At 41.9% G+C, this 23,465-nt stretch overlaps 3 protein-coding genes across 3 annotated transcripts; 2 read left to right on the top strand and 1 right to left on the bottom strand.

Annotated features, from left to right (window-relative positions):
* Positions 1-1,010: 1,010 nt before the first annotated feature.
* Positions 1,011-6,582, top strand: lgi3 (leucine-rich repeat LGI family, member 3). Its single transcript, XM_076104664.1, has 9 exons — positions 1,011-1,213; positions 2,064-2,135; positions 2,802-2,873; positions 4,138-4,209; positions 4,410-4,481; positions 4,951-5,120; positions 5,212-5,376; positions 5,473-5,563; positions 5,853-6,582. The coding sequence occupies exons 1-9, from the start codon at positions 1,011-1,013 to the stop codon at positions 6,580-6,582; spliced, it is 1,647 nt and encodes a 548-aa protein (XP_075960779.1).
* A 1,512-nt stretch (positions 6,583-8,094) lies between these two features.
* chmp7 (charged multivesicular body protein 7) lies at positions 8,095-11,486 on the top strand. The gene is made up of 10 exons (XM_076104615.1): positions 8,095-8,640; positions 8,730-8,901; positions 9,200-9,385; positions 9,515-9,648; positions 9,769-9,817; positions 9,923-10,042; positions 10,140-10,238; positions 10,343-10,400; positions 10,485-10,712; positions 10,797-11,486. The coding sequence occupies exons 1-10, from the start codon at positions 8,378-8,380 to the stop codon at positions 10,850-10,852; spliced, it is 1,365 nt and encodes a 454-aa protein (XP_075960730.1). The 5' UTR covers positions 8,095-8,377; the 3' UTR covers positions 10,853-11,486.
* Positions 11,487-12,573: 1,087 nt separating this feature from the next.
* On the bottom strand, positions 12,574-19,083 carry ccdc92 (coiled-coil domain containing 92). Its single transcript, XM_076104709.1, has 4 exons — positions 18,960-19,083; positions 16,243-16,415; positions 15,680-15,721; positions 12,574-14,448 (listed from the first exon to the last, which is right to left on the bottom strand). The coding sequence occupies exons 2-4, from the start codon at positions 16,376-16,378 to the stop codon at positions 13,640-13,642; spliced, it is 987 nt and encodes a 328-aa protein (XP_075960824.1). The 5' UTR covers positions 16,379-16,415; positions 18,960-19,083; the 3' UTR covers positions 12,574-13,639.
* Between the last annotated feature and the right edge of the window lie 4,382 nt (positions 19,084-23,465).

Raw genomic sequence — 23,465 nt, 5'->3', positions numbered from 1 at the left:
CACAGTTGCAAAAATCATCACTTTATTAAAGTGTAAAAAAATATGTAAATGTTTTTCTTTTAAAGACCACATTTACACAGTCAGTGGGTCCTCTTGTCCCATTAGTATTAGTAGTAGAGATCAAAATAGGCCAGCTAGAAATAGGAAGAGGATTAATTTGGGTGTCACAGGGTTGAAGATGTTGTTCATCATCGCTGTCATCTGAGAGGTAGTGGCTTTAAAATACAAATGTTGATACAGTCCCCAACCTAGCTATTTTTCTGGTACAGCACTGGAGTATTTTGTTCAGCATTATTGGCTGCATCAAGTGTTTCTTGGTGTGCACCTTCATGTTTTGAGAAAGTCTCACCACTGGTTGCTGTTTAAAGCTGCCAGAATGCAAACACCCTCCCACACACACACAGCCACGGACACATGGATGCATGCACACACAGTTCCCCCTGCATCCTTGATGCCTCCTTGTCTGCTCTCATGACTGCAGCAGCTCCACACGACTTCACACCTGATAAGAGCTTCACAGTACATGGTAGTCTAATGTGCCATCAGCACTGACCCAACCTCCTCACCGCTCTCCCTCCCTTCCAACCTCACCCTCTCTGTCCCTCCCTGCTGCTGTTGTTCTAAGGTTTTCTGCGTGTGCAGTAGTAAATAATTCATTGTCAGCTACACTTCTTACAGGTCCTAGTGCCGAGAAAGCAGCCTTGCTCGTCATTCCTGCAGTGTGCACTCTGGCAGCAGCTCCTGAGAGAGAAAGATTACGCAGATCCAAGGAAGCTGCAGAGCACACCGAGCCACCCCCCCCCCCCCCCCCCCCCCCCCTTCCACTGAGGATACACAGGACTATGCTTACTTTCCCTCCTCCCTCCCTTCCTTTCTCTCTTACCCATCCTCTCACTCTCATGCTCAACTCTGTGCTGAGCATTATCGTAGCGTAGCGCCTCTCAACAAGCCACTGAGGAGAAACTTCAAGAAGCTCATCCACACAGCTTCCCCTTTCCTCCTGCCCAAGCATGCTGGAGCTCGGACAGATATGGACGAGGCTGATCTGCTTGTCGCTTCTGTGTCTGTGTCTCTGCCTGCCGAGGGAATCAAACGCCAGGAGGGCCCCAAAGATTCCCAGATGTCCTGCGACGTGCTCCTGCACCAAAGACAGTGCCTTCTGCGTGGATACCAAGGCCATCCCCAAGAGCTTCCCACCTGGAATCATCTCTCTGTGAGTCCAACATCTGTGTGTGTCTGTGGTTTTCACTCTTCAAAAGCACATTTTCATAACCTGTATGAAGTGTGAGCATTATGCAGGCTGGTAGAGATGGGTACATCACTGATGTCACCCTCTGTTATGTAATGATGCGGGAACCCCTACTTGTCTTTTAATAAACTAAAAGTGAATACAGCTGCTGTTTTCTTTATGCAATGTGTCTTTGCATTAACAGAGAGATATATACCAGACAGCATTAAATAATAATAATGATAATAATAATGTCCCTTTACTGTAACTTATTTCTGAACTTAGCTGGGGCAGCACAGCTGTAAAATGCGGTCGAGCTCCAGAGAGTAATACTAACAATAGATTCCCTATTTCTCTGCAGGAGACCTGCTTCTCCTCTGAGAGGTCTAATCTTGAAGAGAGTTCAGAGATACGCTCAATGAACAGAGCACATGTAACGATTTGGAAAGCTTAACACTTGATGTGGGAATTTTATGTTCTACTTAAAGTTACAAGTTGTCCCTTTTCATGGGACACTGACCCCCATCGCCAGAGGATTGAATACACGAGTCAAGGGAATTCCAGAGCACAGGCTGGTGGAGGTGTCCTCCTTTTACAATAGAGAAGAAGACGTGAAGAAGGAACTTGTGTGTCCTAGTTTTCTTTTTAAATATATTTAGCCCTTCTTCATATTTACACTGCAAGGAAGGCCATGTCCCGAGAGAAGAAATAAATAAATACACAGTCTATGTTGGAATAAGATGAAACACATGAAGTGACTCTTCTACACATCTGATGAGGAGGATGATGATGATGATGATGATGATGATGATGATGATGATGTTTGTCTAAACAGGACGATGGTAAACGCAGCCTTTACTACAGTCCCAGAGGGAGCTTTCTCGCACCTTCATCTACTGCAGTTCCTGTGAGTGTTCCGACCCACAACAGAGCACTTTCACAACCTTTAAACATCATAAACTCTTAATTCATATCTCTTTTACTATACCAGTGAGCTTCACACTTGTCCCTGTTTGAAAATAAAGTCACTACACTTAATGTCACACACGTGTTTTAACACAGTCGATAGTGTAGCGCTCGCAGACAGCTTTTGTCTTGCAGTGACAATGGGAGTGACTTCAGCTACTAGAAATGAATGCTTATTGAAAACAGTGGTGACATAGCAGTAATAAGAGTAAAGTGGCTCTGTATCAGTGCCATTGCCAATCACTGACTCCCTTCAGTTGTGCTCTGCCGGACAAAGGGCCGTTTATCTACTCAGATGCAATCATGAGTGTGTGGTCACGTCCGTGTGTGTGTTTTTGTCTTGGTCTGTGTGTGTTTGTGTGATTCCAAAGTATTTATGTGTTTATATTGTATTAGCTTTATATACTGTGATTGTTTTATGTGATAGAGACTATAACTATTTTTATGCGTTGTACTCTCTTCTTTAAAAAGCATCTGAATAAGCCCAGAGACAAATATAAATAATTATATATATTAATGTGTCAGTCGGTTGTTTAGCCCTCTCACTTCAGTTGAACATGTATCACACTGTCTACATGACTTGATCATTATTGTCTCCTTTTTGCAGGCTCTTGAACTCCAACACATTCACCATGGTTGCTGATGATGCCTTTGCTGGCCTGTCTCACCTGCAGTACCTGTAAGTGTCACACTTCAATGGTTCCTCAAAAATCATTTTGACCCGTTTTTTTAACTCGCTGTGTTTTGGTGCATCCGATTTTTTAGAAATATTGAATAAAATGTACTTATATTACTGTGCGTGTACTGACAAAGATGTTTGCTAAAGAAACAGTTTTAAGGTGAAACCATGTAACATTTGAAATAATAAATACTCTAGGACATACTTTCTATCATAAATAGAAAGTTAAATTCACAAGCTGTAAAACACACCCTTGATCAGTTCAATACTCAATACACACACTTTAAAATAAATACTGCTGTGTAACTGTTACTGGGTCAGCTTGCTGACTTTGACTCCCACGTTCAACAGATTTTTAGTATTGCACTCTTTTCTTTCTGTCATGCATTGTTTACTTTTGTGAATGATTAATTACAATAGGTCTAGGTAGCTTTATTTCCCTGCAAAGTGAATAGCATTGACCTTAATGCAGCACTGTAAGATTTCAGGATTGGACTGCAGTATTGCAAAGGATGCCAAAAGTAAAACTGAAAATAAATCCCCGTACGAAAGCGAGCACACTGCCCCTATAGTGTGCTAAAGCTGAATATGCCATTCTGTGAATTGATGTGCTTTAGAAAGTAGTTAGCTGATGGCTTGGACCATGCAGCTCTCGGTGGTGGCCCTGCCTCCGGCTGCTTGCTGTGTGTGGCTTTGGCTGCAGCCCAGCCATCAGGCCTCTCTGCATCACTGCCAATACCGTCACTACCCGCTATGAATACTAATAAAGTCACACTTTCATATCCAGCCACCTCTGCACATGCTGTACGTCCTCGTCTAACAATAGACAAAACGTACACAGGACGGATTCAAATGATGCTGACACGCAGACCTTTTTAACACTGGCTGCACTTATTTTTATCACATTAAATCAAAGGCATGAAATTAGCTTTTGCCATCAACAGTCTTTTTTTTAACGTTTTTTCTTTGCAGTTTCTACACTGATTGTATTAGTCAGTAGGATCTATCAAATGGAAAATAATAAATAATAAAATATATATCTGTATTGTCAAATGTTTTCAACCCAGACTTACTCCTTAGGCCATTACCTTTTGATAGTAAATCAATCATAGTGACATAATTGCTGCTTACAGTCAAATGCCTCTTGTATCCTGCACTGACAACACAACCTTGTTTCCAAACAAGCATCACATCCTATAATATAGGCTGAATTTCAGAGTTTTTCATCACTGTGTGACATGTGGGTGGTTTGTTCTCTCCTCAGGTTCATTGAGAATAACGACATCCAGGCTCTCTCAAAGTACACCCTCAGAGGACTCAAGTCCCTGACTCATCTGTAAGTATTGTGTTGAGCTAATAAGATACGAAACCCTGTCTACCAATTGTCACTTTGCACAATAGACGATCGGATGAAGCTAAAATATATTTAGAAACCGGAACATTTGTAAAGAAACTTGAAAAGCAGGTACACCGTTTCTTTGGCAATTACATACAATGCAACCAATGAGGACAGCTATGTTTTCTGGTATTTTTCAGATCGCTCTCAAACAACAACCTGCAGCAGCTGCCAAGAGATCTATTCAAACATCTAGACATCCTCACAGATTTGTAAGTGTGCCTTCACTGAAATCAACCCAAGAGCTTTGACCCTACAATCTGTCTCTACAAAACACTGGTTTGCTGGGGTTCCCTGAGGGTTTAGTGGACTACCACAATTGGCTGTAAAACTGTCTGGCTCCAGTTTGTGGTTTCTGTCTGAGTCAAACCATGCTGGTGCACTAAAACACTTTTGTCGGTTGTTTCCTTCCTGTTAGGTTAGGAAGATGTTTTTCTGTACTTGTGTACATAACAGTCCTGTCTATTCTTTACCTTTATCTGTCCAGCTTTGTTGTCTTTGTCCCTAGCTGTTATTAATAGTTATTAACACTGTGTTAGTACATCGAGAGAGATGGAAAAAGAAAAAAACAGATTCACATTCCTTGTATGTGCATATTTGGCCAATAAAGCTGATTCTGATTTACATTTGAGCATTTAAGATATAAACTGCTATTGTCCCTCTTCCTTACCTGTTACTCAGAGACCTGCGGGGGAACTCTTTCCGCTGCGACTGTAAGATCAAATGGCTGGTCGACTGGATGGAGAAGACCAACACTTCTGTTCCTGCCATCTACTGTGCCAGCCCTTTTGAATTCCAGGGACGCCGAATCCACGACCTCACACCACGAGACTTCAACTGCATCAGCGCAGGTTTCACCTTCTTTCTGACAAAGATTCTGGTGGTGTCATGGCATAACTCCTTGTTTTATAAGTATTGTAATTCCACATTGTCTTCCCATAGATTTTGCTGTTTATGAAACCTTCCCTTTCCACTCTGTGTCGGTGGAGTCCTATGAGTTCAATGAGGATCAGTTTGTGGCCTTTGCTCAGCCTGACTCAGGGTTCTGCACCTTGTATGTATGGGATCACGTGGAGATGGTCTTCAGGATGTTTCATAACATTACTTGTAAGTTGCCAGCTATGAAAGCACAAATATTGTACCATTCTATGTTTAAAAAAATAATCCTACCGTCTTTTCTGCTCATGTGTATCTCTCATGCAGCTCGCTCTGCTGTGTACTGCAAACCAGTGGTGATAAACAACAGTCTTTACATGGTTGTCGCTCAACTCTTTGGTGGATCTCATATCTACAAGTAAGCCTTGCAACCTAATCTTGCAGGTCTAGTGCCCTGTTGAATTTCTCCAGCATATAGAAAAACATAACCTTAAGGGGGAAAAGTCGCCACCTTTTATGCAGATGTCCAATCAGTGTTGATGGTAAATGTAGTCAATTGAGGCAATACATTCCTCAATGTGTGCCGAGAGTGGTATCAATCTTCTCATCTAACTCTCGGCAAGAAAGCAAATAAGTGTGTTTCCCAAAAGATTATTTTATCTGTGAAAAGCTGTAGGAATACTATGACAACCCCTTTGTTATCGCAGGTGGGAAGACGGCCCGCAGCGCTTTGTAAAGATCCAAGACATCGACACCACTCGCGTGAGGAAGCCCAACTTTGTGGAGACCTTCCAGCTGGATGAGGAGTGGTACTTTGTAGTAGCAGACAGCTCCAAGGCAGGCTCCACCAGCATTTATCGCTGGAACAGCAATGGTTTCTATTCTCACCAGTCCCTTCATCCCTGGCATCGGGACACACATGTGGAGTTCCTTGATGTTGGGGGAAAGCCTCACCTCATCCTCTCCAGCGCCTCTCAGGCGCCGGTGGTTTACCAGTGGAACCGAGGCCAGAAGCAGTTTGCTTTCTTCTCCCAAATCACAGAGCTAGCAGATGTACAGATGGTTAAGCACTTTTGGGTGAGGAAAGTTCTTTACCTTTGCCTCACACGCTTCATAGGTGACTCCAAGATCCTCCGCTGGGAAGGACAGCGGTTCATAGAGACCCAGACTCTTCCTTCGCGAGGCTCAATGGCAGTGTATCCTTTCACAGTGGGCCTCCGCCAGTACCTAATTCTTGGAAGTGATTTCTCCTTCTCCAGAGTATACCTGTGGGATGACCTCACTCAACGCTTTCAGCCCTTCCAGGAGCTCAACATGAGAGCCCCGCGAGCGTTCAGCTTGGTATCTGTAGACAACAAGGACATAATGCTGGCTGCTAGCTTCAAAGGCAACACCCTGGCCTATCAGCACCTGCTGCTGGATCTAAGTGCCAAGTAGACATGCTACAGCCAGAGCGAAAGGAGGTGTTTCTCAGCATTTATCAACATGTGCCAAATAAAGGAAAGACTGCAAAATGTTAAAGCCATGTAACTTAAGGTCTGCTGTTTCACCTGAATGTTTTAAGCAAGGCAACTGATTAAATGATTAATCTATTTTTATGCACTATCCCTTAACATCTGAATGCAATAATGTGATGATACACAGCATCAGTAACATGCCAACGTAAGTGTTGTGTCACTGACGCATATTTGCTTCTGTTCTGCCAAAAATTAATCGAGGCAATGTTTGGCAGGACTAAACTATTATATTCTATGCTGCATTTTACCAATGTGAAAATGATATGCATGTGCATCGACAGAATTATTCACTGGATGAGACTGGATATTGTAACTGACTGTAAAACAATGAAGGTTTTGTAAATTACACAGTGTAGTTTATCTGTGTAGCATTTTGCATGACACAGTACAATATATATGATAGAACTATGTAAAACAAGCAATACTTACCATTTCAATACTTAAAAATCCTTGATTATGTCTATCTTTATATATGAGATACCATTGAATTTGTTTTGGATTTAATGTTCATTCCGCAATAATAACATAGGATCAGAGCCAGTCTGAGGCATGAGCAAACTAATCATGGGGCGCAAAGAATTAACTGAAAATGTGAAAGACCTGCTATTGCTCTTTAGAATGTAGTGTTTTTAAAGCTATTATCCAAAATGTCTCCCCAGTTCACAACACTGGGATTTTTTTTGGGGGACGTAGGAAATGAGAGAACATTTGGGGGCACTATTGCAAACGTGGGGATTAACAAATAAACAATGGCGTTGTACAACATGTTGGAGAATGTATATTAAAGTTCTGAAAAATTTCAAATAATTTCCTGTTTTCTAATGTACAGTTACAAACTGTATTTATTTGTCGAGGTGTACATTTGCACATGGAAGGGGTTATATGATTAAATTCAGTTTTGAAGCCCATAAAAGATTCTCTGTCCTGTCTTATGTGGTTAGAATTTGCTTCTCGAAAACCGTGATAACCCCATAACACAACTCCTGCAGCCATCAGTAGTTTATTTTGTATTGCAGTAGGCCTACAAATGAGTCTTAAAGTACATTGGTAGCTACTGTGTTAGCTGTTAAATCTGGATAATGGCGTATGAGGCCCTTTGAGTTGTAGACTACAGGCTGTAGAAAATAAAAGAAATAATGAAAATACGCCATTCAGTAGTTTTGTACTCACTGCAAACTCAAATTAAAAATACTTAAACCACACATATATCCTGGGAAGAAGATATCTCTCCCGTTGCAGGGATATGCGCGTGATATGCGCGTAAAATGCGCAAAATGAATGTTCGTGAGCAGAGTTATGAGTGCGCTCGCTTTGTTGCTCCGGCTGTCTGCGTGGGTGGAGTAATACCATAGTCTACTTTGCACACGTTATCACCGCCTTTTCGCACGGTTCTGAATTATAAAACGCGCGCGCCCATACGTTGTTGACATGTAGCCGAATATCGTATATCAATGCATCATGTTGAAGTGAGGGTTGGTTTCGATAGCTGGCAGCTGTATGCGAGCTAATGCTCTAAGTGTTCCTTTAACAGAGGAAACTGTAACTCACATAGCGTTAAAGTGTTTGTTTCTGCTCAGAAAGAGAGCAGTTAGTGGCTGTTGTTAGCTAACCTAACGTTAACTTGACTCTAAGCTAAACGTTAGCTAACGCGTTAGCTGTCTGCTTGACAACATAAGCAAGTCGATAAAGCTTGAGTTAAAGTTTAGGTATTTCAAATGTCTAACGCCACAGAAATTAAGTTGGCAGCTGAATGGGAGGACGACGAGCGGATGAATTTTATGTTCTCGGACTTCAACGAGAACCGAGATGTAAACACGACGGACTGGGACAGTAAGATGGACTTCTGGACGGCTCTGGTCATTAAAAGCTGCAGGGACCGAGGCACCGTGTACGTCAGTCTGCAGGAGCTGAACAAGACCTTCAGAAGGAAAGAGAAGTCACCACTGGGCTTGGTGACTGTCATCCAGTCCATGGCCAGGTAACTGTTACTGCGTCATGTCATCGCTGACTGTTACTGTCTCTGTGGGTCAGTCTGGTTACATCGTCTTGTATTTTAACTTCTGCCAGATGTGGGAAGATCCAGAGGGAGTCCGAGTTTGCTGCCAATGTGGACTGTGGCTGGCTGTCCTGGGGTCTCGGCCTGCTGCTGGTAAAACCTCTGAAATGGACATTCTCAACTCTTCTGGGAAGCAACCAGGTGCCTTTGGAGGAGTCCTTCGTTGTCATTGAACTAGTGAAGGTTTGTTTAACTCCTGATGAGGCTCTACAATACAACATTATCACGTAAAACACCATGTTTTGTTGTGTTATACTTATTGGTGGAATATGTTGTGCATTACCTTTATTCGTCCCCCTTCAGTTTTTACAACAAATGTCCAGTACAACATGCAAACGAGTGTGTGGAGTACCGTACCGCCAGAGATAACGTTACTTTGAAGACGGATCAACTTGCAACCGTGCTGAATGGTTTCTCTTTCCCAATCTCTGATGTTCAGGGCTGACACTAAACGTTATTGTGGTTTTCCTTTGTTTTCCAGGAGAAAGCAGCAGAATTACTCAAGGTGTACAGGAGCAGTGGATCTGCAAGGCGCTCCATCCTGTCATTTCCAGAGCTCTGTACTCTCTCCTCTGACGTCTGTGCCGATGAGAGCACCCTGTGCATGGCGCTCCTGCAGCTACAGAGGGACAAGCAAGTGACGGTTTCATTGCACGAGGGTGAGAAGGTAAACACATTCTCATTCAAAAGACGCACCGTTTGACAGTTATCTTTCACGACAAAGCCTGATAAGAGATATCCTCTGATTGCTGTTTTAATGTTTTCATTTTCAACTCTCTTCAATGTGTCTTTACAGATTGTCAAGTTTTGTCAGGCTGGGCAAGATAATTTTTCCCCAGTCAGCGATGTGGATATGGGCATCTACCAGCTGCAGCGCAGTGAGAAGCTGCTGGGAGAGCGGGTGGAGAAACTGGGCCTTGATGCTGACAAGTACATCAACTCAAATATGAACTTTAAGTAGAAACAGAATGAGTATTGATAGTGATCGGTTGATGTCAAAGAAGATGGTACTTTTATGTGATTATTGCTGACGCTTTGCATTATCTGCAGGTGCAAAGAGGAAGCAAGGGCACTTCTCCGGGAAGGGAAGAAATCACAGGTACATAATAACATTGAACTGAAACAAAAAAAAAACATCTTACTGTGCGCAAACCAAACCTCACAGCACTGGTTTCAGTGGTAATATTCACTGTCTATCCCACAGGCGCTGAGGTGTTTAAGGGGCTGCAAGAGGGTGGAAAAGAGAGCCGACGGCTTGTTTGCCAACCTGGAGTCCATCAGAGGAATCCTGGACAGAATAGCCCAGTCGCAGACTGATAAGACGGTAAGAGGGCAGAGTGAACGTGAGCTCTCTTTCTGTGTAGTTATCTATAACCGAGTGTGTTGTCAATAGTGTAAGTGTGTGCTGATCATGTTTGTAGGTTATGCAAGCATATCAGGCCGGAGTGTCCGCCCTGAGACTCTCTCTGAAGGACGTGACTGTGGAACGTGCTGAGAGTCTTGTGGATCAAATACAGGAGGTACAGTAGATGTATATTTACAGATGGTTAATTGTATATTTTATCATTCTAATTAAACCTTGCACTTAAAACATCTTAATGTGTCTTTCCTATGATTTAACCAGTTATGTGACACTCAAGATGAGGTGAACCAAACTATATCCAGTGGCGTGACCAGCGCAGGTATGACGTACTGTTGGGTCTTAAATACATTGTGTATATGAATATCAAGGAGGGTCTAAGTTTGTCATGTGTTTGTTTTTGTAGATGAAGACATGGATGAGCTGGAGGAGGAACTGAAATCTTTGTTGGACGAGTCAAAGCCGGATTCCATCTCAAGTTATCCTGAAGTTCCAACAAACGGTTTGCGAATCCCCGGGGAGCCGAGCCTCCGAGGTGCCGACCTGCTCAGTTCTCTGCCTGCGGTGCCTTACAGACGCTTGGATATCACCGATGAGCAGCTGGAGGAAGAGTTAAACCACCTTACAGATTCAGGTTTGCACTTTTTAGATTTTCACTTTTCCTCTGTTGGACTGTAATATACATGTTTTGGTAACAAATGGTCACCTCTCTGTCCAGGCTTTCAACAGAAGAAAATGACATCGCCAGCCAAGAGATTAGAGCCTGCACAGTGACGGCACAGGTTTAAAGCTCTACATCAACATATCAAACTGTGTTTCTCAAACATCCAAACAAGCCAGAGTTCATAGAAGTACAATAAAGTACTAAAGAATTACATTAGCAATTGCTACTTTATTATTGTAAGAGATGTAAAATCAATGTTATAATAAAAACAAGGCACTTTCCTTCATTAATAAGAAATAAGCATGGAGGCATGCCAAAAAGGATTTTTAAAATATATTTTTTTCTTTTCTAAATTAAAATGCTTTTCAACGTGAAAGATCTGCTCTGCCGTCAGGATCTCAAGTCAAAAGTGAACATATTTACGGTTTAAATTATGCTCTTAAACTGCGAGACTAGTAATGCATTTGTATTTTTTCTTGTATTTTTGCCAAGTGTGAGAACAAGTATATTTGTTGTTTGTAGTGTGTGTTTATTGATGTCTTTAAATGTCCTTTACTGACTGTCCTCTGAAGAGCATCAAGTGGCCTTTTCAACTGTAAATTTGAAAGTAAAGTGAATATTATGCCAAATGATTTAATCAATAAGTTTGTTTGGTCTCACTGCAACATACCTGTGAAGACTGAGACGCCTACCTTAAGTGAGTTTAACCAAATATGTTTCCCAAAATAAAATTTATTTTAATCACTTGTCTGTCGTGGTATTTATTCCAGGAGTGGCACTACACCTCAGGAGACTTGTGGGCCTATGCAATTTTCAACATGCAGTGGAGATTCACATAGATGTACAAGCACCAGGGACTGTAGTGGGAAGGCAGTTATTATCTTGAGATATTATTATACTATTAACGGAGGTACAACAAAACACAAGGTTTTTCATTTTCTCTAAGGTCTACAACGTATGAAATGGATTCTTCTATAAGACATTTTACTGCAAAAGTGGTTAAACTGACGTATTATGACAAACCCCATAAATAGGACAAAAAAAGCCAGGCCGACTGGGAGACGATGCACCCTGAATGTCAGGGTAAAAAAATGTATTACCAATGGAAATATCAGCAGCTTCTAGTTTATCTTCAGTCCAGGAAACTAAATCCAAAGGTTTTAATAACGTAGCACTCTAAAATAAGTGTTGTAATGTTGGTGTGTCCACTGATGGCGTGTCCTATTTTCCACTAAGCTTTTACTGTGAATAAAGGAGGACACCTAGTGGCCAAATAGTTGAAGTACAAACACATTTGTAGAAACAGACTGGCTGGTTTTTCCAATGAGATTGGTGTCATTTTCAGTAACAGCAGACTTCAGAGTCAGAGTGACATTAAGCTGATGTTGCTGTGACAGACAGTCATGTTTAATATGATACTGAATGGGTTTTGTTTTATACAGATACAGCTTTCACAAGACATCAGCTCAGTGATTTGGCTTGTACATATATCGTTCCTGTACTTACACCCTGGTACCAGTAACTAATTTCAGTTTCACAGGACATTGAATGATTCAACGAGTATGAACATGATGTGAATCATATGCTATGACATTTACAACAACTTGATTTTGAACAAACATGTTAGAAAGTGCTTTCCGCAACCACCATCGAAACATAAAAGGGAAGAATGGTGTTCATTTCTCCAGTGGACTTGTAATATATTTGAACGTGACATTGTTCTGGAGGCTCTTAATGGCCCCAACACCTTACTAAGACACTTAAAGCAGTATTATCCTTAAATATCTGTACAAACAGAAACCAAGTCACCAAAGCAAAAAAAGAAGCATCGCTTTATTGTATAGATTCATTCGTATACTTCAAGGACAAGTGATATTAATGTGAAAAGCAGGTTATTAAGTGATTATAATTACCGTCATGTTGGTGGTGCAGTGACTACTGTCAACATCTGAGGTGCTTTTGTCCTCTCTATTAAACAATAAATTAAAAAAAACAATTCATTACAAATGTATAGCCTTTATAAAGTACAGTTAATAATATCACAAAATCCTATTACAGCAGTGTTGCAAAAAAATGCCCTCGGATCACAAATAGCATCAGTGGATATTGTTTAAGCCCAAACTTATTCTCACAATGGCCTTCATTGTCTCTCTCAGAGACACACTCTCTCGCTCATACACACACACACACACAAATATACGGTCACCATCCGTTCATACTGCATGTGCACCACTGCTGTTTTTGCAAGTCAACAGAGGAAAGGTGAAATTACAGCTCGTTCACCCTTCACCAGCAAATCTCTCAATTGCACGTTATGCAGCTCGTACATACAGTAACGTTATTATACTGATATCACAAGAAGATAAAAGACATTCGGGGAGTATTAGTTTAATAATTTCAGTTCTATCCTATGCAGCAGTTTGTTGATATGTCCAGACTGTTGTTGAGAAGACGGAGCAGATAGAGAGATATGTAAAGGTAACTATGAGCCATGAATACACACGACACAGCTCGTGTGTGGTTGATCCGGTCGAGCAGGCACTGATGCAGATATTTGGCTGAGAATTGGTTGTATGCATCACATGAGACAGAATGAGGAGAAAGTCGAAGCGAAAGTCAAGATGTGTATTATACAAGATCTCATTGGTTGCAAAATAAGGAACATTTGGCATGCTTTATAGTAGTCATTTTCTAATGTATATTAAGAAAAACAAAAGTCTTTATGGAATACCATGAACAAAATTATAATCTTTTACTTTTTTCATATTGCAGTGTTGCGTAAAAAGCAGGCTACACAGTGGATCAGGCTCCTTCCTGCTCTTGCAGTGTGTTTAGAATAGATGTGTGTGTGTGTGCGTGTGCGTGTGTGTGTGTATGTGCATGTTAACATTGCAGTGTTAAACTGTTCTGTCGGTTCCCGAGCGCTTCCGCACAACCTTCTCCTCCTTGACCTGGTCCACTGCCAGTGTCTCCAGCTCTGCCTGCGGTGGGGCCACGGGAGGGGTGCCATGTGGGATGCGGTGCGCCACGCCCACGTGAGCCCTGTACTGACGGTCCCGAGCGGGGCTGTGTCGGGGGCTGGCCGTAGCACCCAGGGGAGTGATAGGGGAGCGCTCGGAGGCAATAGGAGGGATGACGGCAGGCCGTTCTCGAACTACCTGCGGTTCGGGAGAGTCTCTCCCGGCCTGCAGGAAGGGCGTGGGGTCTGGCATGGCGTCTACCGTCTCCCGCAGAACCAACCGCCGGCCGTCCGGGCCAAGCCGATACACCTCAGTCAACTCTGGGTGAAGAGGCTGGGAGAGACTCTTCTTCATGCGTCGCCGCGGGGTTTCAGGTTGCCTGTCCTTGGCCGGTGGAGGCGTGGGCTTGTATGAAGTGACCGGACTAACGTTGGGGCTGGCCTCAGACGAACTGCCGGCTAACAGCTTCTTCTTGGTGGCGTGAAGCTGTGAAGTTAGGTAAGCAATAGTGCTCGCTCTCTGCTCCAGCTCCCCGGACAAAATAGCCAGCTTGTGGCTCTTCATCTTGAGCTCCTCCAGGTACTTCTTCTCTCTCTCCTTAATGGTGTTTTCTAGGACAGAGATCATGGCGTTCTTCTGCTCAAGGTCCCTGAGCAGCTCGGTGTTCTCCTCCTCCTTCTTCTTCAGCTGGGCCTCGAGCTCCTCACATCTCCTTTGCAGCTCCCTGCAGCGGACTTCACTGCTGTCTGAACACACACAACAAAAAAACACAGATGCATACGTGTAGTAAACAGCAAACATAGGTACACATGTGTGCACACAAGAAATACAGAAACAGAGGCCAGAGACATTCATCTCCCCAGACCGCAGCAATGATTAGTACATTAAGAGCAGACACTGCCTATAGACAGTCTGCCAGCTGACAGAGACCAGAGTTTGATCCTATGGAGACTAATCTGCAGTGGGCAGGGAGCTCCAGTCTCACGTTACAACTCTGGTGTACGGCAATGGCAGTGCTCTTCTCTGACCACCCAGTAACAGCCTATACAGCCATGTTTGTACACGGGCAAAAAACGTGGAATAAAATACAACTGTGCATTATGTATATACAGTAAATGTGTGTACAGTATTCGATGTCTAGTTTACATTATATTTTCCTAATTCCATTCTCCTATCAAATAGAGGGATGCATAGAAACATGTTATCCATCCCTCTAAGGGAGGGGGGGGGGGGGTGGTCATTTTTCATCCCAGTTGGAGCAGCTGAGGCCTGCTGCACGAAGCAGGTTGCAGGCTGTGCATTAGCACGGTGACAGATAATCTCATTTCCTGCACTCCAATCTCTGAGATGTCCCACGCTAACATGATAGTGCCTCTAACCGGAGGCCCTAAGGGTATTGCTTAGATCTGGGCCAGCCATGTTAAAAAGCAAGCAACATAGTGATCCTGGTGAGACGCAACATGCTCCCTGTTCAGTTACACACATCGGTGGGGTCATCAGTGGCATGTAAATAAATTAAGCTGCATGCAGCCAACAGGGGCCTCCCTGACTGTACTCTGCTGTCAGTATACAGACAGAGGAGCTGGGGCTGAATCGCACCAGTGTTGTGACTCCATGACATGGCCATGGTAACGTGTGGGGGGAGGGTCACTGTGCAGTGGGAGCTCTAATGAACAGCAGGGAGTCCCACACTGCAATGCTTCGTGGGAGGGACTTTGTTACCAGGAAACCTGTCCACTGACACAGACCTCTATGTCAGCAGAAAACACAGATTCATAGCCTTGACTGTTTTGTCTGCTGCTGCTGCTGTTGTACTTTTACAATTGAAATAACTTGTTAAGAAACAAAAAATAGATTTGATATAAATAATCCAGGAGGAAACGACTTGTTACAAGTACTTTCTAAGGCCTTTCTAAGACATTGAACGTCTGTAGCAAAACAGATGAGTGTGTACTTTACAGGACAATAGAGGCTTACCTGAGGGATCAGAGCCTCTCACAGTGAGCTCATATGTCAGATCTGTGAAAAAAGGAGAGGGTCACATGAGGTTGCAAAAGGACAGCTATCAAACAGCATTCACATTACACACACTAAGTAGCACCACTGCATGTTTGGGGAAGACGTGTCAGTGGTTTCCTTATGGCGAAGTATTCCTTTAACAAGATTAGTGAGAGTTCAACGTCAGCTTTAGTGACAGATTAGCCAAGGATACGGGAAATCAGGGCCAAAGCATACAGTGTGCTGTTTACCTAGGCGTCCATCTTTATATCCTCCCTTTGTGGAAGAGTATATCTATTACTGGTATAATGCTCAATACAGCTTTTGCATTGCAAAGTGTACTCACTGATGCTTGAGTGCATTTCCCATAAGTCATCATATTCTCTCTAAAAGGTTTAATAGTGGCCCCACAGCATCTCAACTATCCATTTAGGTGTTCCATCTGATCTGCCCCAGCTGAGATATTCCCTCTAAGACGTTCTAAGAGCTGGTTTTTACGCAGCATGAGGAGAAGAGAGGTGGCTACGTGTGGTCGCGCTCACCTGTGCATTGCTGTTGTAATCTGCGAATCTCTGTGTGGAGCCCCTTCAACGTGCTGGCATGGTCCTGCTGGAGGAAGAGCAGGTTTTTCTGTGCACTGTGCAGCTGATTTTCCAGTGGAACATTTGCTGATGCCATGGCTGATAGTGTTCAGACACACACCAGACTTTGCGACCTCCAGACACACAGGTGGACAGAAAACAAGGAGAGACAGAGAACAAGAGAGAGAAGGAGAAGACGATAAACGTAAAGTCAGTCCATCTGGCAAACAGGCCGGTAGCTCTCACCCTTTCGCCTTTCAACAGCTGGGTTTAGGGATGTACTCACACTTTGCTCTGTCAGCCAAGATCTGCTTTAGATGACATATCGACTTCATTACCATTGGATAATACCATCAAACACATTCACAATGGAGGCCATTTGGCACTTCAACTAACCAAGCAAGTGTAAAAATGAGCAATTAGCAAACATGCTGAGGAAAAGGTGAGGATGCACATTTGTTAATTTGCAGAAAAGGTGTGTACGCTATCATCATTACTAAAGCTGGGTCGATGCTACGTTCAGACTGTAGCAGAAAAAGGCTAATTGATCCTAATTGATCCAGAAATAGGAGCACTCCATTTTCGCGTGCTGTAATTATCAACCAATCACTGACATGAAGCTATTGATCTGAGAGTGAGCAGTATAAAATAACAACAAAGACCAAAAACAAAAACAAAGTGGAACACAATGACACTGGGTGTGGCATGAAGGCTTACAGTCTCAAGGAGGCCCAACCTTCCACGCCCCCCCGATGTCCTTGTCTCCAGAGCCAAGTCAGAGTGAGAGATACAATCACTCAGTAACATCTTCATCATCTGCCAGACAACTGTACCGGGCGGAGAGTTGAGAGCACATTGATCCCTGCAACAACCCTTCTGAGTGCGGAGAAAGCCTTTTCTCATTCTCCGTGCATACGTAAGTGTGCTTCAATAAAACATCCCAGAGCTTCTCACTCTTACATCATCAGCTCTCTTAACATAAATAATATATCTCATGACACCTCGCTGGACACACTTCACAGTCTTCTGTGTGGCATTTTTCTTTCATGGCTTACAGAGGAAAAGGAAAGCATGTGATAATCAAAACACAAACTGGTAATCACAAATAGAACCAATGATGCATCCTAAAAGCTGAAGAGATGATCTATTATTGATGAGCAATGTGGCGTCTTTCCGATAAACCCTGCACTGCAAGCATTTATCTCATCGCAGCTCTTTCCTAGAATAGCTTGGATAGCTTTCTATTTGCACAGACATGACCTCACCACAAATGGCTCATGACATAGCGTGGAGGTGACACGCGTACAAAGGAGTATACAACTTTAGTGAATTAGACACAGACAATAACGTTGATTTCCCTTTGTTCAGAAACAATTAAGGGGGTAAATGCAAATCTAACAGATTAATGTCAAACCAGTGTGACCCATGTCTTTCTTTTCCTAATACACAAACCACTTATTTCCTTATACAGAGAACATAAATAATCAATGAACTGCAGCAACATGAAACATTAGCTACCATCTTTAGCCTAAACAAGAGCTAAGCAGTCACTGGTCTTCCTGTCATGAAGCTATCGCTTTTCTTAGCATATCTTCAATATTTTTCTTGCAAGTAAATGCATTTAAGACTAACATCAACCTACTCCTAGCACACGTTTATGTTTAAGAAAACGTTAACATCTAAACGTCTGCCACTTCAATAATAATATAAAACATGGCAAAACAGATAAACAACTACAATTTAACCAGTTCAGCCATTAAAAACAAAGCCTATGCGACATGTTTTCCGGCAGGGATTACGATCCAAGGCACTTTCAATTTCAGCACCTGCATTGCGGACAGCACCCCAAACCCACATCTCACAGCAGAGCGGTGCTCGTCCTGGCAGTAGCTGCCAGAGGATCATTACTTCACACACACACACACACACATGTTATTTTTGAGCTTCTGACAGCGATGTCATCCAGCATATAACCTTCTTTACCGGTATCAAACAAAACGTTGGTGGTCGTAAACCCGGAAACTGGCAACGCATTTCACTTTCCTTGTTGTGTTATGAAGTGATGCACTGTAGGATGCCATGACAAAGACTTGTCCTTGCAGCTATAATGTTATGTACTGCAGCTGTCCAGGGAGGAGCTGTCCAGTCTCCAGAACCGACAACAAGCTAGTCTCAATATGTGCTATTCTCTATTGAACGCACCATACTCCCTTTTACAATCCGTCACCCAAGTAACACCCTGCTATACACGACAGGAAATGATCCAATCGAAGGGTATAAACACTGGTTATGGCATTGTGGTGGAGTTCTGGAAAATTCGGCATACGTTGAATCCACCAAAACAGGACTTAATTCCAATAAAAGTCCGTAATTTAGTAACAGTGAGCACACATTAGTAGCTGCCACCCTGATGAATAACAACAGACTTGACTAACCCTTTATATAGGTTACAATATCAATGAAGTCAACCTACTTTGAGGAATGGCAATTTGATAAATACATCCTACATGCTACTGGGTTACGTGATATTAAATATAGGAAATCTAATAAAATGTCTTTGAATTAAACAATTTCCCCGCACAGAGGAAGTAACGTTGCGTGGGGCTTTAATTATGCTAGCCTAGCTGGACAGCTAACGAAGCTACAACAACACAATATATATTAAAGTGAGCTTATACCTTATGGCTGGAAAATACGCGGCCGTCGAATATCATGTAAACGGTTGTAAATAGTCGTTGAACGGACCAGCCTTCACCGGCTAAGAGCGTCCTGCCTTGTGGGGCATGTCGGTGATGCTTTCAGGGGCTCGCCTTTGGTCGCGAGAGAGGGGAGGAGGTGTCAATCATCTCCCTGAGCTACGAGACAAAATAAAGCGATGCATCATGGGAAAAGAAAACCAGGGCCCAAAGGCGTTTAATCACGGTTATTTCTAATCACGTCATTCAACATTAGCCGTTAGAATTAACACTTTAATTTATTTTTTTAAGTAAAACATAAGCCGCAATACAGACGTTACTAACCTTGTATAACATGAATTGTTGTCAGGGACGTGCTACAGTTTTTAAGTCACCGGCGTCATCACCATAGCAACAGAATATGTCACCTGTTAGCAGTGATGCGTTCACGCCACCTAGTGGCAGAACAGGAGTATAGCAACACTGCAATTAGTGAGATACGTGATGATGTCGTAACGCTAACTATGCTGTACTTAGGTGTCAGATTTAATGTCCATCCTGTGCCAAACTGCCAGAATGAAGTAAATTAATGAAAATAAGTGAAGCAGTTGGACAGAGCACAGCTGGTGGACAGCAGAGGGGAGTGTTGCCCTTCAATGGCAGATCAGGGATCCTACAACACACTGTGACCACTCACTCTCATGCTACTCCTTTTTTCATCTATTTCATTTTTAGCAAATCTCACAGTGATTGGTCTTATTGTATTCATTACTTTAATTCTTCATGAATGCATTCTTATCCATTCTTTAAAGGTCTCTTGTCATTAGAGATTTTTAAGGAATATCAAACATGGGACTGATCTTAACATAATTCTTTGCTATTTTGGTAAAAACAATTAGACATTGAGCAAAACATACAAATCAATGTCTGTATTTAAATAATAGCCATCAGTTCAAGGTGCAGTTTGCCATTCAAGCCTTTTTGCCTACACAATTGTTTGACTCCTTCGGGTATTCTTCTGCTGCAGTTTGGGGTTAGGTGGCAGGTAAATAATGCACACTCAATGTGACTATTCAAGTTGGTATGTGTCTATTAGAATTGGCAACGGCATTGTTTATGTTAGATGCAAGACTGCAAACAAGTGTTTGTGTGGGCTTATGGCTGTAAAATGTAAAAAAATAATAATATTTTTGAGAATGAATGTGTGTTATCACAACTTTTCTTTTGAATGTTTTTCAGCACTACTATTCAAATACTATATCAATTAACACAAAGGTTTTCTATAATCAATTTATATCAGTATTTAAATGGTATGTACTGTATGATTGTTACAGTATACACACTTAATTTAATTTGTTAGAATTTATTAATAATAAATTGTACCATTTACTGCTCACCGTGGACTTTTCCGGAGGAATAATTTAACTTTAACTCATCTGAAGTGATATCAGCAGTCTTGACTCTGAGTTCCCCAGTCTGAGGTATGAACATTTGGGAAACAGTAGCCTTTTCATACCGACTCATAATGTCCCCTTAAATTATTTCTGGCAAGAGACATTCCACAGTGACCTAGCTACTGAGTAAAATGATACAAACCAAAAACAAAAGCATCAGTTTTCATTCTCAACCTAAGTAAGAGGCTCATGTGTAAAAAGAAAATATCTCATGGAATAAATGAAATTATTGTCCACCTCCAGAAATGTTATTTTTCGGAAGCAGCCTTTAATCTCTCCCTGGTTTAGGCATGTTTGTGATAGGGATTAAATTCTTCTCATTTCTTTATTTTTAGTGTTTCTGGCACACTTCCCAGCTGCCTGCAGAAAGCACCTGGTTGAGGTGAAGGTAAGTTATCCTCGCCCCAAGAAAAGTGAGGTGAAAAATAATTCTCCAACAGAGACCCCTATGGTGATTTGTTTTACTTTCACACTGCTAGAGATCTCCATATATCATAACAGGTTGTAAAGTAGCTCAACAGGAGAAACCTAGAAACCAACCGAATAAAACCTGCTGTGTTTTTTTGGCCTTTGCCTATAGGTGATCCGGTGCTGGGAAGGCTCCAGCTGAGAAATGTCCTTCATACAAACTGGCCAAATCCTCCCTCCCACCTGTGGTGTCCATTTCCTTTAACAAGGCTCAAGGTTCAGCTTTACTGTCATTATATAATACAGGATTGCTCCCTGCTACACACACTGAAAATGTATAAAGAAAAATCCAAATATTTGAAATAAGAGATATACAAAAAAAAAGCGAGGTGGAAATGAGGGTAGTGCAAAGGTTCTATAGTAATGTGCATAAGAAGTAAAGACTGACAATCTGGCAGGCCTCATTAATGTGTCTGAGATTTACAGCCAAGTGTGAATGTATTTCCTGTCTTTCTTCATAAAAAACAGAATATCAATCAACAGTTTAGTATGTCTGTAGCTTGATATTCTGTCTTTTATAAAGAAAGTGAGGAAATACATTCTTTTGAAACACAGCCATGCACTCAAAAATGTTCCAAGTAATGCCATACAGACGGGGGCGAGGGTGCTGGACATGGGCCCAAAACGTCATATATGTTATACTGCTGGAAAAGTAATAAGAGGGGACTATTATGCTTTTGTTACAACTTCTGGGCATCGGTCATACATCAGTAAGAGTAAAACAAATTTATACCTTTCTTGAATGTGTCTCATTGGTATAGTTGTTGGATTGTGAACAGATAGTGCAGGTCCTTGTCAAATTCATGGAATTACAAATGTAAGCACATGGCAGCCAGTCTCAAATGGCACTGTTTAACTGCCCCTGCTCTGACAAGCGGCCAATACCAACACTTCTCAGGTTGTAATAGTTTTACGGTTATTATATTGTGGTTGGCAAGGCATAATGCCTCTAAAACTCTGAAAAGCTAATTTAATTTTCCAAGACCTTTTTTATTTGTCTGTCCAAAGAAAGTCATAATCGCCCGACTGTTGAACCGACTGTCATTTATGGGAAAACTTCAAAGTAAGCTGTTGACAGTGCGATGGCATTAATGTATTTCAACTTTCTGATTATGATTTAATATATACAGTTTCATAATGTGAAATGCAATTGGGTGACATTTTAAACTTGGCTGAATTATTTCTTTAGATAATTTGCCATCACATGTGTCCTTATAGTACAGGCAGTAGGTGCACATGCATGCACATACTACCCTCATCACCCCCACTTACAATCATAAGGGTCCGGTCTTTCTCGTAAAGCTGCTCCTCATGTTTTCGAGAGATGTTGAGTCTTTAACAGACATTTGAATCGTCTCTTTGTCAAATGGTAAATGGACCCAGAGACTTTTCCATTTTGATTTGCTCCGTGCTTGTGTGGTATGGAAAGTATTTGTACTTTCAAGTCCTTACTCCATATCTGTAGTATGGACTTTATATGAGGCCATTTGAAAATAAGGGGGCCAGCATATGTTAAATGAGCACATAGAGTAAAGGTTATTACAACAGCAGTCAGCTTCTCTGACACAGTTTTGTACCTTCCAATTAATTCATGACAAATTTACGAGCTGAGAAAACATAGGTGAACACAGGGTGGAAATTACAGCCAACATGTTACATAGGGCGTGGAAAAGCCCAATCATTACAATGCCACTGCCAAAATATCTCTGCCTTTATTCTGGCAATGAGGCTGGACTGCAGGAAACCATGCTTTCTATGCTACTTTTTATTTCTTTTACAGTTTGTTCACAGTCGAGAGAGAGCAGTGAGCTACTTGCCATTTAAAGTAACACTTTAATTACTAGAGGTTAATGGACCACTAACACCAGACTTTGAAGTGGCTGTAACTCAAGGTGCCCGCACAGTCAGCCACAGAAGAAAATGTGTATCATGGTATAATCATTCCACCCGCACTGGTACAAGACATGCTGTGATGGATAGTGAAAGACACATAACTTAGTTCAAATGAGCTGATGAAATAGAAAACATGAAGGTTCAGAGCACATATTTAGAGGATAGCAATTTTGGGAATAGGCTTTAAGTATTCTCTCTGAAAGTTGTGCTATTTTGCCATCTAAAATAATAGTTTAGAGAATGCATGAGCATTTAAAGTAAAGCAAATGCAAGTGTCAAATAAAACTCTATTCAATTCAGAAGGTAATTAATGTAATGTCTGTGAGGTGATTGTTTAAAGCCACTTCCTGGTCTGGCCATGTGACAATGAAAAACACAAGAATAAAGAAATAATATCAACTAGAGTTTAATGTCAGTTACTAAGTGTAGTAATAAATGTTTCCATTGGATGTATTGTACCACAATCACAATTGTACAATGACAGAACCACATTAAACCAACAGGATGCATCACGCAGCATGTACGCACAAATTAAAAGCAAGACTTGTAATCAATCAAAACATTTTTAGTAATTTGGTTGCATTACATTTTGCTACAAGTTTCTAATCTGTGTGTACACAGCAGTGTCATTGGCATACATTTGGAACTCTATCCCTTGACACTGTTGTGAGAGGCCTAATTAATTGGAGGGGAC

Source organism: Anarhichas minor, unplaced genomic scaffold (genome assembly GCF_050575085.1).
Source record: "Anarhichas minor isolate MPS153535 unplaced genomic scaffold, ASM5057508v1 ptg000030l, whole genome shotgun sequence".
In the NCBI taxonomy this organism is placed as follows: domain Eukaryota; kingdom Metazoa; phylum Chordata; class Actinopteri; order Perciformes; family Anarhichadidae; genus Anarhichas; species Anarhichas minor.
Note: the sequence above shows the minus strand (reverse complement) of the source record. Positions and strands in the feature narration are given on the sequence as shown.

Excerpts from the sequence above, each read along its gene's own strand:
- lgi3 (XM_076104664.1), top strand. The coding sequence starts at position 1,011 with ATGCTGGAGCTCGGACAGATATGGACGAGGCTGATCTGCTTGTCGCTT. Across the intron at positions 1,214-2,063 it reads CCACCTGGAATCATCTCTCT|GACGATGGTAAACGCAGCCT; the intron begins GTGAGTCCAACA and ends TTGTCTAAACAG. Across the intron at positions 5,377-5,472 it reads GATGTTTCATAACATTACTT|CTCGCTCTGCTGTGTACTGC; the intron begins GTAAGTTGCCAG and ends TCTCTCATGCAG.
- chmp7 (XM_076104615.1), top strand. The coding sequence starts at position 8,378 with ATGTCTAACGCCACAGAAATTAAGTTGGCAGCTGAATGGGAGGACGAC. Across the intron at positions 8,902-9,199 it reads TTGTCATTGAACTAGTGAAG|GAGAAAGCAGCAGAATTACT; the intron begins GTTTGTTTAACT and ends TTTGTTTTCCAG. Across the intron at positions 10,713-10,796 it reads AAACCACCTTACAGATTCAG|GCTTTCAACAGAAGAAAATG; the intron begins GTTTGCACTTTT and ends CTCTCTGTCCAG.
- ccdc92 (XM_076104709.1), bottom strand. The coding sequence starts at position 16,378 with ATGGCATCAGCAAATGTTCCACTGGAAAATCAGCTGCACAGTGCACAG. Across the intron at positions 15,722-16,242 it reads ATTACAACAGCAATGCACAG|ATCTGACATATGAGCTCACT; the intron begins GTGAGCGCGACC and ends CTTTTTTCACAG. Across the intron at positions 14,449-15,679 it reads GAGAGGCTCTGATCCCTCAG|ACAGCAGTGAAGTCCGCTGC; the intron begins GTAAGCCTCTAT and ends GTGTGTGTTCAG.